Source organism: Rattus norvegicus, chromosome 10 (genome assembly GCF_021556685.1).
Source record: "Rattus norvegicus strain SHRSP/BbbUtx chromosome 10, alternate assembly SHRSP_T2T, whole genome shotgun sequence".
Taxonomy (NCBI): domain Eukaryota; kingdom Metazoa; phylum Chordata; class Mammalia; order Rodentia; family Muridae; genus Rattus; species Rattus norvegicus.
Genome location: NC_141543.1, coordinates 39,092,571 through 39,111,318, shown reverse-complemented (window position 1 = coordinate 39,111,318; position 18,748 = coordinate 39,092,571). Strand labels below are relative to the sequence as shown.

General features: G+C 47.1%; 2 protein-coding genes and 3 non-coding genes across 6 annotated transcripts; 1 reads left to right on the top strand and 4 right to left on the bottom strand.

Moving 5' to 3' along the window:
* The first annotated feature begins 1,187 nt into the window (after positions 1 to 1,187).
* Trim41 (tripartite motif-containing 41) lies at positions 1,188 to 12,293 on the top strand. 2 transcript variants are annotated; one of them, XR_015630526.1, is made up of 6 exons: positions 1,188 to 2,726; positions 6,266 to 6,361; positions 9,398 to 9,628; positions 10,103 to 10,125; positions 10,238 to 10,472; positions 10,760 to 12,290. XR_015630526.1 is itself a non-coding variant. In NM_001134737.1 (6 exon segments), coding segments are annotated over 6 exon segments (1,887 nt in total). In that variant the 5' UTR covers positions 1,209 to 1,919; the 3' UTR covers positions 11,362 to 12,293.
* Positions 12,294 to 12,610: 317 nt separating this feature from the next.
* Rack1 (receptor for activated C kinase 1) lies at positions 12,611 to 18,091 on the bottom strand. Its single transcript, NM_130734.2, has 8 exons — positions 17,850 to 18,091; positions 16,656 to 16,827; positions 16,032 to 16,179; positions 15,024 to 15,119; positions 14,610 to 14,720; positions 14,251 to 14,391; positions 13,069 to 13,179; positions 12,611 to 12,798 (listed from the first exon to the last, which is right to left on the bottom strand). The coding sequence occupies exons 1-8, from the start codon at positions 17,956 to 17,958 to the stop codon at positions 12,733 to 12,735; spliced, it is 954 nt and encodes a 317-aa protein (NP_570090.2). The 5' UTR covers positions 17,959 to 18,091; the 3' UTR covers positions 12,611 to 12,732.
* On the bottom strand, positions 15,457 to 15,524 carry Snord95 (small nucleolar RNA, C/D box 95). Its single transcript, XR_015632461.1, has one exon. It is a non-coding gene; the product is annotated as a small nucleolar RNA SNORD95 (small nucleolar RNA).
* Positions 16,335 to 16,414, bottom strand: Snord96a (small nucleolar RNA, C/D box 96A). Its single transcript, XR_015632446.1, has one exon. It is a non-coding gene; the product is annotated as a small nucleolar RNA SNORD96 family (small nucleolar RNA).
* On the bottom strand, positions 17,502 to 17,569 carry LOC120095394 (small nucleolar RNA SNORD95). The gene has a single exon (XR_015632462.1). It is a non-coding gene; the product is annotated as a small nucleolar RNA SNORD95 (small nucleolar RNA).
* Positions 18,092 to 18,748: the final 657 nt, after the last annotated feature.

Sequence of the window (18,748 nt, the reverse complement as noted above, 5' to 3'; positions counted from 1 at the left end):
CTCGGCAAGCTCCTAAAGCTACAATCGGACAGGCTTGCGTCCACTTCCTAAAACCAGATTTGCCCCACTAAGGTTCATGATCTTAGTACGTTCAATTAGAGGTGTTCTGAGGTCACGGTACCCAACTAAATCTGCGCTCAGAGGATATGGTGCATCAATTATTTATGACCCCCAGACTAACAAAAACGAGATTAAAAAAAAAAAAAAAGCTGCAAGAGAAATGCTTTGGGGACCACAGGGATAGGATTCTCTCACAAATAAGTTCCACAACACAATTCGGGACGCCTCTTCCCCTTAGACTGAAATTCTCAGGAATACAAATCTCAAAAGCATTTCGGATGAACGACATGAAAGGTGTGCACGGCCCACAGAAAGTATTAAAATTGGAATAACCCCATTACGCTTGGAAGATATTTCTAAAGAGAACACACGGACTTGTTCCAAAGGATATACAAAGAACTACGTAATCGGAAAAGTGTCTTTACTGACTGGCCAGCCTTCCTAGAGAAATTCTACTGTCTTCTTCCCTCCACAGACGAGAATATGGTAGAGTAGCTAACTTCAACACCTCAAAATCCTCACGAAATTCTGTGAGGTAGCAACTATGGTTTACTTTGTATGATTTATTTTATATTACTACATATTTACTTTGTGTAGACATTCAAAGTACCAAATACACTTAACATTACTTGCCCTCCTATATACTCCAGTGTTCAGCAATCTGCACTTTTTACTTAATTTATTCCGAAGATTCCTTTTATATAGCTGAACAGTGTTCCATTTAATATGAACGTGGATATTAATAATAAGTAATGGGAGAAGTGACCAGTTGACAGGGTTTTTGTTTTGTTTTTTGTTTGTTTTGACTGGTTGCTGGTTGTTGTCTGGGACAGGGTCTCACTTTGCAGTTCAGGTTAGATAAACCTGGAACTTGTCACAATTCTCCTGCCTCACCCTCTCAAGTGCTGGGTTTATAGGAGTGCTGTAGTTCGCCGGCAATGTTGCAGTTCCTAAAACGGACACGAAAATGCCCAGCACAGAAGGAGGGCGGAGCCCCTCTAACTCCAGGCTCATCATATGCCGTCAGGCTCCGCCCAAGATCCTATTTGGAGGGACCCCCGGAGTCTCAAACGAACAAGTTTTGGGTCTAGAGGGGCCGGAAACATTGGAGGACGCTGAGCGGACCCGCCCCTCAGCTTCCGGCTCTGGTCCTGGGAGTCCCTTCTGCAGTCGTCCGTGCCTGGTCGGTAGGATGGCGCTAGGCCGCTGCGATTGTAGCACGGAGAACAGGGCGCTGCTCAACGTCCTCGCTACCCTCCGCCGTCTGTCCCCGCTGGCAGGGCATGGGGGCTTCTTCCGCTCTGTACGCGTTCTTCGCGGCCAGTCATCACCGAGATGTGGGCCTCCGCCGTCCTAGCCCTCCCGTCCTGTTCCCGCGTGTCAGCTAGAGCGTCTCCTCCTCGTTTCCTGTCGCTCCGGGGCTGGGCGTGGGAGAAGGGGGCGTAACACACCCTCGAAGGGAACTCGTGAGTTCAGGTCGTGTGGAGACGCCGGAAGCGTTGGGAGGGAGGCCGGAAGCTGGGGGGCGGGGCCAGGAAGTGAGGAGGGGCGGGGGTTTATGAGGAGGCCAGGGGAGCGTTGGGGCAGATTTGCACTCAGGTCCACCTGAGGTACTTGTCGGTGGTACTCACCTCTGTCCCCTCCCTTCTGTGAGACAAGGTTGTCGTCTCGGGGTAGGGGACTGTGTGTGGAGGGGCGGGCTGGTCGGAGGACATTCCTTTGCCTCGCCGCAGGCAAGGTGTGGAGAGGCTGGGCTTGGGGTGGGGACGGGTCTTCTGGGCTTCAGAGACGGGAGACCCCCCCGCCCCACCCCCCCGCTCCCCCCACCGCACTTCTACACTGGCTGACTGGACACTAAGATGGCTGCCGTTGCCATGACACCCAACCCTGTGCAGACCCTTCAGGAGGAGGCGGTGTGCGCCATCTGCCTCGATTACTTCACGGACCCCGTGTCCATCGGCTGCGGGCACAACTTCTGCCGAGTGTGTGTAACCCAGTTGTGGGGCGGGGAGGATGAAGAAGACAGAGATGAGTTGGATCGGGAGGAGGAGGAGGAGGTCGGAGAGGAGGAAGAAGTGGAGGCTGTCGGGGCAGGCGGGGGTTGGGACACCCCTATGCGCGATGAAGATTATGAGGGTGACATGGAGGAGGAGGCCGAGGAGGAAGAGGAAGGTGTGTTCTGGAGTAGTGGTATAGGCGGGTCTAACTGGGACAACATGGACTATGTGTGGGAGGAGGAGGAGGAGGAGGAAGAACTGGACTATTACTTGGGGGATGTGGAGGACCTGAGGGTGGAAGATGAGGATGAGGAGGAGGAAGTCCTGGAGGAAGACGAGGAAGAGGAGCTGGACCCGATCACCCAACTGCCACCACCTCCAGCCCCTCGGAGGTGCTTCACTTGTCCCCAGTGTCGAAAAAGTTTTCCTCGGCGGAGCTTCCGCCCCAACCTGCAGTTGGCCAACATGGTCCAGGTGATTCGGCAGATGCATCCAACCCCTGGTCGAGGGAGTCGTGTGAATGAACAAGGCATCTGTCCCAGACACCAAGAAGCCCTGAAGCTGTTCTGTGAGGTGGATGAAGAAGCCATCTGTGTGGTGTGCCGCGAATCCAGGAGCCACAAACAGCATAGTGTGGTGCCATTGGAGGAGGTAGTGCAGGAGTACAAGGTGAGTAAAAGAGAGGAGGCAGATGTAGTTAGGATGGGAAGGAGGTAAAGAGAATTGGGGACGGGATGTGGGTTCTCCTAACAGGACCTTGTCATTGAAAACTGATTCTCCCTGTCTAAGCACTGACTTCAAGGTGGGTAAATGAGAAGGATCCTCTAATTTCCTTTGTGGCTTAAGGATAGGGGGACTAGTGACAGGGAGTGCTTCACTGCCAGTACTGTTTTCTTCTGGATGAATCTGACATGGGTAAGACTTAAGATTGCAAGAAATGGAGACCTAAAGAACAAGTGAAGGGCCTGAAACAGGAGCATAGAAATAGCCAAGTGTCAGATTAAAAAAAAAACAAAAACCACTTGTCTCTCAATGGTTTCCACACCTCTCCTAGGATATGGCTTTGTTGGCTTTTCTCCGCACCCAGTCTCATGTATTAACCAGAAAAGAGAGAGGCTCTTAGGGCAAAACATCTTGCTCAAGTTTGAGAGTGTCTTTGAACTTTCATTACCACAGGCATATTAGTTAATATTCACAGGACACCTTACATATAGTCAGAACTGTGCTGGCCACTTTTTATAGATTATCATTTATAATTCAAAGACACTGTGAGTTTGATGTTTGCTATTCTCATTTTATTGATTGGGAAACAGGTTTAAGTTCTGAACATGGAGTTTATATGCTGTACAGCCTTAGTGATAGACTTTGATGTGAACGTCCTCCCTTTGGGGCCTACATCCTACTTGGATATTTAGTTTGACTTTCTGACTTGACTGTTCTTGGAGTGTAATTTCATTTGGTTAACTGTCTGGTTATTTCTCTGATCCTTTGGACATATGTGAAGGACATTTATCTATGAGACATCCAACACAGAACTACCTTCAGAATCGAAGCCAGGAACTAGGAGTGTGGAGCCTCTGTCAGGCCAGAGCTTTGTTATTTGTGATTCGATCAGTAACTTTATTTAGGTGGTCATCATTAACAGAGCTTTAGAGTCTGAGGCTTCACAGCTGATCGTCCGCTACTCGAGGAGGTTTGCAAACGTACAGTAGGCCGTACTGCAGAAGTTCAGAGTCAGTGAGAGTATCTATAGAAAACAGCCTAAGGGGGATTTAGCTCAGTGGTAGAGCGCTTACCTAGGAAGCGCAAGGCCCTGGGTTCGGTCCCCAGCAATGAAAAAAAGAGCCAAAAAAAAAGAAAGAAAGAAAGAAAGAAAACAGCCTAAGATGGGCATGCAAGCCTCTAATCTGAACAGTTGGGAAAGCGGAAGCAGGAATATCAGTTCAAGGTCATCCTTAACTGCACAGCAAGATAGAGGCCAGCCTGAGTTACATGAGATGTGAATTACACAAGACTCAATTTTAAAAAAAAATCAATTATTTGTTGATAGTTTTTGAAACATGGTCTCTCCCTAGCCCTTCTTGTCCTGGAACTCCCTGTGTAGACCAAGCTGGTCTCAAACTCAGCCTTTGCAGGTGTGAGCCACCACTCCTGGCTTAGTTTTTATTTTGTGTGGCTTAGTTTTTATTTTGTGTGAGTATAACCCCCTTGCAAAGGTTAGCAGACAACTTTGGAAATTGATTCCTCCTTCCACATTGTGGGTTGAAGGATTGAACTTATCTTCAGAGCTACACTATCTTGCCAGCTCAGAGAACTTGTACTAAAAAAAGAGGGGTGGGGGTGGGGGACAGGAGTGATGGCACAGGCCTTTAATCCTAGAACTCTGGAGGCAGAGGCTGGCAGATTTCTGTGAGTTTTTGGCCAGCCTGATCTACACAGCAAGTCTTACGTCAGCATGGTTGTGTAGTGAACTGTGCCAAAAATACAACAAAAGCCCTGTAATAGTCTATTTAGGTTCATCATGATTTCTTTGATTTCATGATTGTGATTTCTTTTCTTTCTTTTTTTTTTTTTTTCCTTCTTTTTTTCGGAGCTGGGGACCGAACCCAGGGCCTTTTTCGATTTCTAGGCAAGCGCTCTACCACTGAGCTAAATCCCCAACCCCATACTTGTGATTTCTTGTCAATTTAGACAAATATTAAGTGGTACGTTTAAGCTTTGTAAATTCTGAATTTATAGAATAGAAATGACCGATTCTGTTGGTGGAGAAATAGCAATAATATCAAAATGCATAATTTTGTATATACTATTTGATGGAATGACTGATTTAGTGCTCCAGTGATACTTCCCACAACAGTTGTGTAACAATTGCCTCTTGTACTCTGGGGTCAGTTACCTTTTTAGTTCATAGGTCATTATCAGGATGTCACTGGCGGCTTACAATATAGTTGGCAAATGCTGGATAACATTTACTGATTTTTTGCCACATGTTAGGAAGTTTGCTAAGTTTGCTATCTGTGAGGTTGACATTACTCCCATTTTCAAATGAGGAAATGAAGCAGGGCTTGCCTCAGATTACCCACATGCAGTTTTGGTTCTGCTTGGAGTGAGGCGAAATGTTCATCCTGTATTTTCCCCTAATGAAAAGGAAGGAACAGGTCAAAGGAAAAAGACACTGAAAAAGAGTAAAAGGCAGCATTTATTATACCCATCCTGGTCTCTGCAGGAGAAAGACATGGCTGTAAATGCCTGGAATGGACTGCTTATGTATCTGATTGCTGTTAGAATTCTAACTAAAAGAAGAAAGCGCTTTTGTTTTTCCTGCAGTGGGTAATTGAATGGAAAACAAAGCAGACAACCAGAGCATAGAAACTAAGAAAAATGGCAATCCCAGCACTAGGGAGGTAGGAGTAGGAGTTCAGAAGTTCAAGCTCATCCTCAGCCTCAACACACATTCCAGCTAGCTTGGACTGTATGAGACCCTGCCTCAGGAAAGAAAAGAGAGGGTAAGGGACCCTGTAATGTCTGCAAGGCACATTTGTAAATTGTTTATGCCCTGAGAAGAAGTGTAGAGTCCTTCAAGTTCCTTAGTCTCACCGAGGAGGCTGGGGTACATCGAGTCAGAACCATGCTTGGGAAGCTGGGCTGTAAAGGAAGAACACCTTGGACTAGTGGAATAGGGTAGTTTCCAAGCCCAGGGAATAGCATGGAATCCTAAGTCAAGAGCGTGGATGGGGACATGTAGGAGGGGACAGTAGAAATGTACGGCTTATATTTTGAAAATGGTATAGAATCACTTTAAGACTTTTAGCATAGATACAACATCTCTGGAAAAGTGTTTAAGATTTGTAGGTGTTACGGAAGATGGCTTATCAAATGGAAGTGACCAGTGGCAGGGATATTCTTGTGGATGGACTTAATGTGGTGAGGACATTAAGCCATGTGTACACCAGCTGTTGGGAATAGAGTTCTGCAGCCATAAAGATCCATTCAGCCTCTCGAAGGCACACACAGGGCCTATGCATCATGAGTGCAGGGGAGAGTTGGGGACATTTAAGGTCATCTGAGAGAGGGGGTATGGGAAGGACACTTAACAGTGGCAATATAAAGCATTGAATCTCTAGTGTAGGGAGGATTGGAGAGAGGATCTGTAGGACAGGTGCTTCTCATCATTTCCCTGACTAACCTTCCCTTTCCTGATCCCTCAGGCCAAGCTACAAGGGCATGTGGAACCACTTAGGAAGCATCTAGAGGCTGTGCAGAAGATGAAGGCCAAGGAGGAGAGGCGGGTGACAGAGCTGAAGGTGGGTGATATGTGTGAGTGGACTGACTGATTCTATTGTCAGGGTCAGGAAGGCGAGATTGCCTCGTTTGTAGAGATATGTGGTGATGCAGCCTTCAGAGTCAGGAAGCATGTTCCTTTCCAGTTTATCCAATGTGGAAATTGAGGCGTGGCTTATTGAGGCTGGTTGTCTGTCTAAAGCTACAGAGGATACCCAGCCCTTGACTCTGGCTAGCATAGAAAGCAAGTGAGCAAATATGTACCACAGCTGCAGAGGAGTACTAAGTCCCAGGATAAACACAGATGGCAGGCAGACTGTCCCTAAACATTAAAGGTTGTGGTCTGAAAGGCTTGCTGCTTCTTGGGTGAAGGGCAAGCTGTTAGGAAAAGGGAAAATTAGTAATCAGCAGCATTGCAGAGACCCCCTGTCCTTTCCTGGTGTTTGCAGCCCATTTACACTAGCTTGCCTCCCTCAATTTCCTATCTGTTTTCAGAAGGCTAGCAAGCTTTGCTGGAATGGACTAGTCCTGTGGCCAAGCTAAGCTTCAGCCATCAAATGGTGACACCTTTTCCCTCTTTCCTGGTCAGACTGGGCTTTGTCACTTCTAGAACTCATTGTAGTGCCATCTACACTCACTCACCATTAGGAACTCAGTGCTGTGACATGTCAATCACAATGTCATGTCTGGCCAGCTTCCAAGCTGATACTGTTAGGGTCTTCTGTGTTTTAGAAAATGTATGTTGGGATCTGTGTCTTTGAGACAGAGTGAAACCAATTTGACAGCTATTACCTTACCTGCTTGTTAGTTCCTCCTCCTTACTCAGGCCACTTAATCTTTGTTTAAAGTACTATTAATGGAAAAAGTATAGTTGTCATTTAAAATAGTCTAGCCTTGCAAATGGGTTGAGACTAGGCACTTTTCTTTTGTTATAGGAGACTAAGTTTAACTTGTGTTCTGTCTATGTACTCCTTCAAGATCAAATAGGAAATAGCAAACACCCCCCCCCACACACACACACACACTCATTCCCCAACCTCGCCCTCTTTGTTTTTTGTTTTTAAGATGGAGTTTCTTTGTGTAGCTCTTGCTTCTCGTGGTATTAGCTCTGTAGACCAGGCTTGCCTCACTCACATAGATAGGTCTGCCTGCCTCTACCTTCCAAGTGCTGAGACTCAAATCATGTACCACCACTTGTTTGTTTGGTTTGATTTTTTTGTCGTCTTTACTCCTCTCAGACATGGGAGGCAGATGCAGGCAGATGTCCATGAGTTTAAGATGAGACCAGCCTAGTATACATAGTGACTTCCAGGACAACCACAAGCATATAGTAAGACCCTGTCTCATCACCCCTTCCCCCAGAAAGTGTTATTCTTTTCTACAGTATTGTCTTACTTTTTTTTATTGCCTTGAAGAGTCATGATGAAGGCAACTTAGAAAATGTTTATTGGGTCTCATGGTTCAGGGTAGGAATAGGTGAACAGAGAATGGTGTGGGCTTTTGAAATCTTAATGCTCACCCAGGTGACACACCTCCAACAAGGCCATAGCTCCTACAGCCCACCTCTGGTGACACACCCTTTCAGTGTAGCTACAGCTCTTAATCCTTTCAAACAGTTCCACCAACAGGGGATCGAGTCTGGGCCAAGCCTATGGGACTGTTCTCATTCAGACTACCACAGTATACTGTTTGGTAGTATTTACAATGTATAGGGTGTTATGAGACATTTAAAGTATATGGAAGGAAAAGGGATTATTTGCATGTCTGCTAATTTGGAAACCCACTGGAATATCTAGGAACAGTTATACCTACAAGACGTTTTACCTGTTGTTCTAAGTGTGTAACATTTACTGTTTGCACTTTTACAGGAGTTTGCTGACTCCTAGTCTAGAGAACTTGAGTGACTGCTTTCTTCTGACGACTGTGACCACTGAGGGTCAGGAGTTAATTTGGTGGCATCTTTTGTGTTTTGAGAAAGGATTTTATATTGTAGCCCGAGCTGGCCTCAAATGTGGAGTAATTTCATTTGCTTCAGTCTTAAAGAGTATTGGTATTATATGCCTTAGCCCCCCATGTCTGTGTCTTCACTTCAAATCTTGCTGCTTATACTCTTCTCACTTAGTAATTCCAAAACTTTCTTACAAATACTTACCTGTTGGCACTGTGGTAAAGGCTTACACAGGTCCTATCTCTGGGAACATATGGCGTAGAAGAAGATAATTTTAAAAGACACTACAGAGCTGGGCGTATGGTTTATCTTTAAACAAAGGAAGTACAGACAGGAAGGTTGTCTGGTCAGCCTGGGCTACAGAGCAGGACTGTGTCTCAGAAACAACTTGACTGGCAAGATGGCTTAGTTGCTAAAGGCATCTGCCACCAAGTTTGCTACCTGAGTTTGGTTTCTGGGACTGAGATGGTGGAAGGAGAGAACCCACTCTTACAAGTTGTCCTCTGATCTTTACATGTGTCCCCACATTATGACATAGCACTTCCAATACCATATATCATGGAGATACACAGTGATACAGAGGCGATGTTACAAAAATCTGGAGAGGAGAGACGGTTCCTTTGAACATGGAAGCTTCCATCTGAAAAGTTAGGTAGACAGGGAAGAGATAACTATTCCAGAAAGGCATTGGTGAATTTGAACCAGAATGCAAGGAGTTGGTCTATTTCTTGTCCATACAATAACACTGGGGAGGAGACTTCTTTTCCCATTCTCAGAACTTGTTGGGGTTGGGGATCATGAGTCTCCTTTGCCTGAGAGTGAGAGGCACCAGACAGAACACTTTAAGTTTACCTTTTTGTGTATACAGGTGGCCTCTGTTCCCCATTGTATCTCTCCTTTTTTTAAATCTTAGTATATGGATGTTTTGCCTGCATGTATGCATCTGCATATATGCACATGATTGGTGCCTCTAGAGGTCAAAAGAGAGCATCGAATCTCTTGGAACTGGAGTTATAGCTGGTTATGAGTTGTCGTATGGGTGGTGGAACTCATACTGGGTTCCTCTGGATCACAGAACTGTGTCTCCATTCCTCCCTTTGCATCTTTCCAGAGCCAGATGAAGTCAGAGCTGGCAGCTGTGGCCTCAGAGTTTGGACGGTTAACACGGTTTCTGGCTGAAGAGCAGGCAGGACTAGAACGGCGCCTCCGGGAGATGCATGAAGCTCAGTTAGGACGTGCAGGAGCAGCAGCCAACCGCCTTGAAGAGCAGGCTGCCCAGCTAAGCCGCCTGCTTGCTGAAGCCCAAGAGCGGAGCCAACAGGGGGGCCTGCGGCTATTGCAAGTGAGCACTGTCCCCCTCTTTGCCCTGATTCACTCTGTTTCCTTTTTTGGTCTGTTAGACAGTTCTCTCCAACTACTGCCCAGAGTTACCTAACTGGAAAGAACCCTAACTTTAAAAATGTCTGAAGACCAAGAAATTTTTTAAGCTGGTGACAGTATTGAATGTGTCAGTCTTACCTACCTAAGGATGCAGATTCAGTTGTTAACAATTAGGGGCTTAAGAATTGAAAGAATAGTGATAGCATTCTGTTACTGGGGCCTATGGTAGGATGATTAGGTCTGGTGGGTGGGTAGTATGTTAGTTATGGTAGTTGAGAAGTATTTTTGTTTGTGAGCCTGGAAGGTTTTTTTTTTTCTCCCTTCCTGTTCATATCCAGACCTTTCTCTGTGGAGACTGGGAGAGAGAGCAGTGATTCCTGTGCAGCTGACACTTTCTTTCTCTTTTTCTCTTTCCCTCTTTTTGTCTTTTTCCCAGGACATCAAGGAGACTTTCAATAGGTGTGTTCCCACTCTACCCTTTGTAACCCAGTAGTGTCTGGTTCCCCATTCCTGCTTCTCTGAGACTTCCTTTTCCCCCCTCCTTTCTCCTTCCCTCCCACCCTCTCCCCAGAACCTAAGTTTCTGCTTCTTAGACCCTCTGCTCCTTCCCCCCTTAGCTTTCATTCTTTACTCTGGGAATATCATGCTCCCACCCCCTACCTGGTCCCCCTCCTCCAGGTGTGAAGAGATACAGTTGCAGCCCCCAGAGATTTGGTCCCCTGACCCATGCCAACCCCATAGCCACGACTTTCTGACAGACGCCATCGTGAGGAAAATGAGCCGGATGTTCTGTCAGGCTGCAAGAGGTAGGGAGGTCAATGACCTTCCTTTGCCTTTCCTTTTACAGACCTGAGATAAAGTTGAGGGAATTTGGGGAGCTGGGATGGTATATTCTGAGGTTTTGGGTGAGATGGAAAGGCAGGGACAGGGGAAGGCCAGCTGGTGTTAGAATTAGAGTGGTGGTTAGAACCCATAGATCTTGACTTGGCCTCTAATTAGGGTGGGAGCAAAGAAATGGATGGGATAGGTGGGGAGGAAAAAGGTGTGAGGGGAAGGTGTTTTAGCTCCTCTGTACCATCCTTCTCTTTCTAAGTGGACCTGACACTGGACCCAGACACAGCTCACCCGGCTCTGCTGCTGTCCCCTGATCGCCGTGGAGTCCGCTTGGCAGAACGTCGGCAGGAGGTTCCTGAACATTCCAAGCGCTTTTCAGCAGACTGCTGTGTACTAGGGGCCCAGGGCTTCCGCTCGGGCCGGCACTACTGGGAGGTAGAGGTGGGTGGGCGGCGGGGCTGGGCAGTGGGTGCTGCCCGTGAATCAACCCATCATAAAGAAAAAGTGGGCTCTGGGGGGTCCTCTGTTAGCAGTGGGGATGCCAGCTCCTCACGCCATCACCATCGCCGCCGCCGGCTCCATCTGCCTCAGCAGCTCCTGCTTCAGCGGGAAGTGTGGTGCGTGGGCACCCACGGCAAACGATACCAGGCGCAGAGCTCAACAGAGCAGACACTGCTGAGCCCATGTGAGAAACCACGGCGTTTCGGCGTGTACCTGGACTATGAGGCTGGGCGCCTGGGCTTCTACAACGCAGATACCTTAGCTCATGTACACACCTTCTCAGCTGCCTTTCTTGGCGAGCGTGTTTTTCCTTTCTTCCGGGTACTTTCCAAGGGTACCCGCATCAAGCTCTGCCCTTGATCAGCCTGCCACCCGCAGGGGCCCCTCTGGTCACCACTGGGGGGGCGGGTGGTGGTGGATGGTTGCCCACTGTTTGGGAGCCCAGACTCCTCCCACTGTTTGAGTTGCTTCCTGCTCCCTCTTGTACACAGGCTACTTCTCCCTCTAGGAGCCCAAAAAAAAAAAAAAAAACAAAACCCCTCCAGCTCAGCCTTTTCTTACCCTTGTCTGACAGGTCTGCATGGGTCCCAGTAATGAACAGCTGCCTGATATGACCTTCCCTCCCTGTCTACCTAGCTTGGTCCAGCTCTGGGTCCCACATGTTGGAGTATGGAGTGTGTGGAGATTATTTAATGCAACCTTTTCCACCCCTACTCAACCCGTCATTTCTGAGGCTGGAGGGTTTGGGCAAAACACTCCCATGTTTTGGTGCAGACCAGCTAAGTTTTAGAGGCTCTGTGGGAAGTCAGACTGGGCAAAAGGGTAGTGCTGTGTAAAGTCTACTTTTCTTGGGGAAGTAGGAATTCTTAAGCTTTCCTTCCACCCCCAATTTCTACCTCCATAGACTGGCCAGAATTTAGCTTCAGTGAGATCTGGAATGGTCAGCATGACATCTCTACCATTACCCAATAAATTATTTTCTCTGTGCATCTTAGTTTTTTTCGTTAGGTAGGAGCCCAAGTCTTCACTGCCAGGCTCTCTTCCCTTTTCAGTGAGGTTTCTGGCCTCTCCATGCCTTTTAGTTACATGTGGTTAGCCCTGTTAGGGGAGCTCGGGACAGGGGTCTGGATCCTTGGGAGACTGTTGGGTATAATCTATTTTTCTAGTAACCCCTTGCCTTCTGACACAGCAACAGCTTTTGTCCTCTGCTTTGGTGGCTGAGGTCAGTCCATGTTCTTGGGGAGGGAAAGTGGGTTGTATTGCAAAAAATAAAAAAAGTGTTTATTTGCTTCTTTTGTGGACTCTATGTTTTCTGATAGAACTGTCTCTAAGTGCATTTTGCCTTGCAACATGCAGAACCAGCTCAGGTTTTCACACTTGCTCCATTCAGGATCAGGTTTCTGGTTATCAGCAGCCTGGGATTGAGGTTCCAGGTCTGCTCTGAATTGCTATGTTTGCATATGAATATGAGGTGATGAGGCCTACCCACTAGAATTAGTAAAAAAAAAAAATAAAAACTTCCAGAATTACAGAAGACCAAGTTGATTTTTACCTATTAGTGATATGGACAGCTGATGTGTTTACTCATTTCTTTCAAGACCCAATCTCAAAAGATGTTTCAGTGGTTCAGAGCATGGGGTGCTCTTGTAAAACAGGGCTCAGCTCCCAGGACTCACATATAGAGGCCAATTTCAGAAAGCCAGTTTATTTCTAAGAGTCTGTCATAAACTTTTAGCGGGTACCAATAGTCACCTGCCATACACGCACCAAGTTGTCGGTATAGCCAGCAAACAGAGTCTGTAAGAAAACAACAACAGGGTCATGTCGCACCCAGCAATGAACTCTGTAGTCCAAAGAATTTAGGGCCCCTCTTTCATGTTAAAAGCAGCTTGCTACACATTCAGACATTTTTAAGCTTCCAGGTTTAAAAACTCCATTACCATAATCTTTTCCCATCCTAAATTAACCTGATTTGATTTCATTTTATGTTGACCTTAGTTTTGTGCCTAAACTTAAGAAAAAGGGAGACAAGCTGGGGAACTGAGCTGAAGGGCCAAATACACTTACCTGGCCATCAGCAGACCAAGCCAAAGAGGTACACTGGGGTGGCTCTGCCTTGCTGCTGGTGCTGATAACCTCTTGCTTCAGTTCATCTACAATGATCTTGCCCTCCAAGTCCTGAGGAACAGACCAAAACCCATAAGGACACCCACTACTCAAATAACAACTCTTAGAATCGTTTCAATAGAACTAGCAAGATGGCATTCCATGGGAAAGCTCCTTGCTTGGCAACTTAAGTTTCACCCAGAAACAACTGAGAAAAATTTGCCTATGGGCAGGCTAGCTGGGACTCACATGTATATAACCAGACAACGAACTTTTTTTTTTAAAGTTTACAACTCAGATTTCTGTCTAAAAGGGTTATTTTTCTTTCAAGGATATATTGAGTATTGGCCCTATACTCCACTAGCAAAAATCAATCATCAGGTCCTGATGACTCAGGCTTATAATCTGAGCTACCTGGGAGATTGAGGCAAGATTGCCAACTTACTGCAAATGACTTCTCTTTAAATAGGTGTGCACCACCCATCCACCAACAAAAATGTGCTTTACCAACTAAAAAGGGTGCCACTTTTACCTTGGAAAGGCTACCAATGTGTAAGGCGCAAAATCAAAAGGGATTCAAAACAGTTAAAGTTAAATGCTATTTATACACACTACCAACAGTTCAATATAGTAGTGCATACTCTTAATTCTACCCTCAGGAGATTAAGAGGCAGGCTATTATCTGTGATCTCCCTGAGGCCAGTCTACACAGTATGAACTTGTCTTTTAGTTTAGAAATCCTGTGACAAAGATTACAGAATTGAATCCAAGTGGATACTTAGCAGCACAGGAAGGACTTTTCTAAAATGTTGCTAGGAATTGAATTTGGATGCTCTACTGCATACAATGCTCTACACTTGTTGCCTTCATGATTTATGGCAGCTGCTTAACTCCTAATTATCTGGTGGCTAGATGCCACCTGCACTGTCAAAAAAGCCTCTCACAAGAGAATTACCTTGGCCCAAATGGCAATTAGAACACTCAATAAACTGCTGCTATACATGGGCATTACTTTTCATTAGGCAGATGTCAGCCATTGTTGCAAACTGTTAAGGGGGGTGCTGATAGCAACCTAAAGATGGTATCTGAGAAAGGTTGATTTCTACTAGTCAAGTCAATGACTATGCGCAACAGACCACTTACCCAGATCTTGATACTGGGGCCAGTGGCAGCACAGAGCCAGTAGCGGTTGGGGCTGAAGCACAAGGCATTGATGATGTCTCCACCATCTAATGTGTAAAGGTGCTTGCCTTCATTGAGATCCCACAGCATAGCCTGGCCATCCTGGGCAGATAGAAAAGGTTGAGTTAGGTATAGTGTTCATGGCTCTAAGTCCTTTCTTCTAATGCACGATACCTTTCTGTGCCAAAACCCCAACTTAAAAAGCAATCATCTTTAATATACTTTTCTACATATTTCAAGGTAGTACTTAGAAACTTTCCCAGTTTAGTGCATGCTACCAGAGAAAAGCCTCTGGAAAGGAGAGGACAAGCCCCAAATACCTTGCCTCCAGAAGCACAGAGGGATCCATCTGGAGAGACAGTCACTGTGTTCAGATAGCCAGTGTGGCCAATGTGGTTGGTCTTTAGCTTGCAGTTAGCCAGATTCCACACCTACAAAACAGGACTCCGTGGGTGACCAGGACAAAGGTCTACACTCAACAAGAAGGGTACAGGGATCACTCAACAGGCATGCTGTGCAGGCCTATACAGTCCCAATACTTCAATGACTGAGATTGTTTGGATGGCAGGCCAGTAAGGGATACAGAATGAAACCAGGCCTCAAAAACAAACCACATCCCTAAAGTATTGAGATCAACCACCAAAAGCCACAGCCAAACTAATCTTCAGAATATCCCAAGTCAGAACGCATTATTCCCCGAGAGGAATGGCAACGTATTTCCCTTGCAAGCATACCTTGACCAGCTTGTCCCATCCGCAGGAGACGATGATAGGGTTGCTGCTGTTCGGGGAGAAGCGGACACAAGACACCCATTCTGAATGACTCTCATCCTACAAAGATGCAGGGGAAGGTTAAGAGGCGGCAGCTTATCTGTAAAGAGATCCGATGCCCTCTTCTGGTGTGTCTGAGGACAGCTACAGTGTACTTATATATAATAAATGAATGGATCTTTAAAAAAAAAAAAGAGGCGGCAGCTTTTCCCAGATTACAGATCTCTACTACACTTCCCTAAGAGGGGCAACGGCACTCCTGCACTCCCTTCTCAGAAGCACAATCTTTAGGCCAACAGACCAGGGGCAAAGCCACCTGTCAAGCCTGCTGACATTTGAGTCCTAAGGTGACCCCAGAGCTCACCCACTCATTACTCATGGAGCACAGGACCAGGCACAGCTCAGAAACAGCCTCTGGATTTCAGCAAAGCAACTCAGATGGCATGTTGTGGTCATCACTGTTGGGCCTGGCTTGTAACCCCTCAAACACATCTCTAGGAGATAGGTGAGAGACTTAAGATCATTTAAACCTTAGGGCAGTTATGAGAGACATCTGGGTATCTGCTCATGTGCCAAGACCCTGCCCAACTGATGCCGTGGTTTGGGTTTCCACAGCTCAACCTAATATGGGATTAAAGGGGGAAAAGAAGGCCTTTTAACCCCAGCAGTCTGGAAGCACATGATCTCATGCAGGTCTACCTACACAGAAACCCACAAACAAACAATCCCTCCAACTCCTCTGAGCCCCATGCCAGTCCAGTCACAAGGTAGCAGGCACACAAAGTTTAAAAACAAAATCCCAGACAGGGCTAACAATACACAAGAGAAAGTGCCAGGTGGTAGTAGTACACACCTAGGAATCAGATCACCTGAGGCCACCAGGACCACACAGTGATGAACGCACCCTAAAAACAGCCCCCAGGGGGTGGGAGACAGCCCTGGACGCCGTCCCTACCACCCTTACCCCTTTACCTGGACAGTGTACTTGCAGACACCCAGAGTATTCCATAACTTAATGGTCTTGTCTCGGGACCCAGAGACAATCTGCCGGTTGTCAGAGGAGAAAGCCACGCTCAGCACATCCTTGGTGTGGCCGACAAATCGTCTCGTGGTAGTGCCCCTAAGAGGGAGAACCTGGTCACTTTCTAGACAGGTTTCACCCATCCAGTTAGATCCTTTTCCTAGCCCCACCCTTACCCTGTAGGCTCTATTATACTCCACAGTCCACAAGTGGTTCAGAACCTACTATTAGCCCATGTCTGATATGTACCAGAGAACCCATTCAGAATTGCAGGACATGTCCTCATTCCCTTGTGGGGATTGGTTGACAATGTCTCCTTGTCATCACTAGGATCCTCTATTACATCTGCCAATGTCCATCTGCCAATGTCCATCTAAGACAACTTACAACCCGAGACATCTTAATAGCCCATGGTACCCAGTTAAAAAAAAAAAAGCAGCTCCAAGGGAAGCCTAACACCCCAAAATGTTGCCTTCCCTCAAACAAAAGGACTGATTACCAAGGGAAGACCACACCCTGGGGAATCTACCTCACTTTTGCCCACCTTCCCCCAAGGCCCCAAAGCAGCTACTTGCGTTGTGAGATCCCAGAGGCGTAGGGTTCCATCCCAGGAGCCTGAGAGGGCAAACTGGCCATCAGAGGAGATGACAACATCGCTAACAAAGTGGGAGTGACCTCGAAGAGCACGTTGTGGTATGCCGTAGTTGGTCTCATCCCTGGTCAGCTTCCACATGATGATGGTCTTGTCTAAAAAGGTTGGTAAAGAAATCTCATGAGGACCCCCAAAACCTACTACTTACCACGCACAAGTTACAGTCCTAAGGTCACTGGTGTGGTAAATGGCAGAAAAACGGCAAATTTGAAGTAAAAGAGGCTCACTATTCCACAGAGACGTAGATCTAAGCTGTAATCTGAGATGATGGGCAACACACTTCCTGGAGTTGAGATTTAAGTTCAACATAAAAAAACTTATTTAATGTGGCTCCCTACGTGTGTGTGTGTACGCGCGCGCACACTATATGTGTCTATGGTGTTCAAACTCTAGCCTTATCCATCGATGCGGCTAACTCAATAGCAAAAGCACTGTCACTTGGGTGTAGGATGAGCAGAGACACTTTCCCGCCTCGGAGAGTTAACAGAAAGGCAGCAGTTACGGCAGCATCATACACAGTCCTAGCCACGACCATTTCGACTTACACAGAAACCAACAGAAAGCCCGATAAGCCTAGCATTAATTAGGTAGGAGAGAGAGGACGAACATAATTTTGGGCAAGTAGGGAGGACCTGAGAGGGAAAAATACATGGAGACGTATCATGAAAGAAAAAATAGCATTAGTTACAAGGAAAGAAAATCTAGGGCAGGACGGGCAAGCCCGGAATTCTGGGGAACAAGGCACCTAGAGTTCAGGGCCAGGCGGTGGCAGCTCAGAAACAGCCTCTGGATTTCAGCAAAGCAACTCAGATGGCATGTTGGGGTCATCATTGCTCCGCCTGGCTTGTAGCCACGTAATTACTTCGTTAACACATCTCCAGAAAGCAAGCGAGAGATGCATTAAAATCGCCATGCTGTGCACTTGCGTGACAAGTCCCGGTTTCCGTTCATATGTAAAGGGTCGCCCCGGTTGGGGCCCATGTTCGGGTCTGCACGCCCCAACTCACACCTGGGTTGGGGAACGGACCGAGCCAGCCAACACGAGCGCCACTTGCTTAGCCACGAGACATGCAGTCACCAGGACACAGGGTGTTTCACCCGGCATGCAGCCCCGTACCTCGAGACGCCGACAGGATCATGTCCGGGAACTGCGGAGTGGTGGCGATCTGTGTAACCCATCCATTATGGCCCTTGAGGGTCCCACGAAGGGTCATTTGCTCGGTCATGGCTGCAGATGTTGCGAGTGTCGCCGCAGCGACAAGGATGGCACCGGATAGCTTAGGGAGCCAAGCACCGCAGCGGCTGCCACCGCGACCCTGCGGAGAAAAAGAAAGAGCGGCCTCCGCCGGAACCGGAAATACTCGGAGAGCAAGGCGGGGATTCCCATGATTCACTGCTGCCCAAAGATGGCTGCACTATGAAGTGGGAGGAACTGGAGAAGTAGATCGCAGTATCGTCGTTTCTTCTGCCACGCAACATACAGGCAGCGCTGTACAAATGCATTCTGAAGCCAGATGCACCAGGTTTTTAGAAAGGCTTCTCGGAAGATTAAAACATGCCGTGGAAGCAGAAGTGAGGCTAAACGGCACATTACCGAACTACAGCGGCTCACCGCCCCTACGTGGCACTGACGGAGCTCCGCCCTTTCCGCTTCGTGTTTAGTTCTCGGTTGGAGACCGCGGCTTTAACTTTGACTTACGGAAGTACAATTAAAGTTGCAGTTAAAGGAGTATGCCACGAAATTTGGCCTTTTTTGTTTTAAGGCAAGGTTTCATGTAGTGAAGGCTAGTCTTAAACTGGCTATGTTGCCAAGGATGTCTTCTGTCTCCCAAGAACCGGGCCGCTGCCGGGCGAGGCTATAGAGAAAGTGCTGGGTTAAGATTTATGGGGATTGGAAGCCCTTTCTGTGCTTCTGATCACTCCTCAGAAAAGCCTGCTAGTCCGTCTTGTGTAGCCCTGAAAGAAGTGAACCTGGATAGGGAAGAAGAGGAACACTGATAATCTAGCAACCTGATG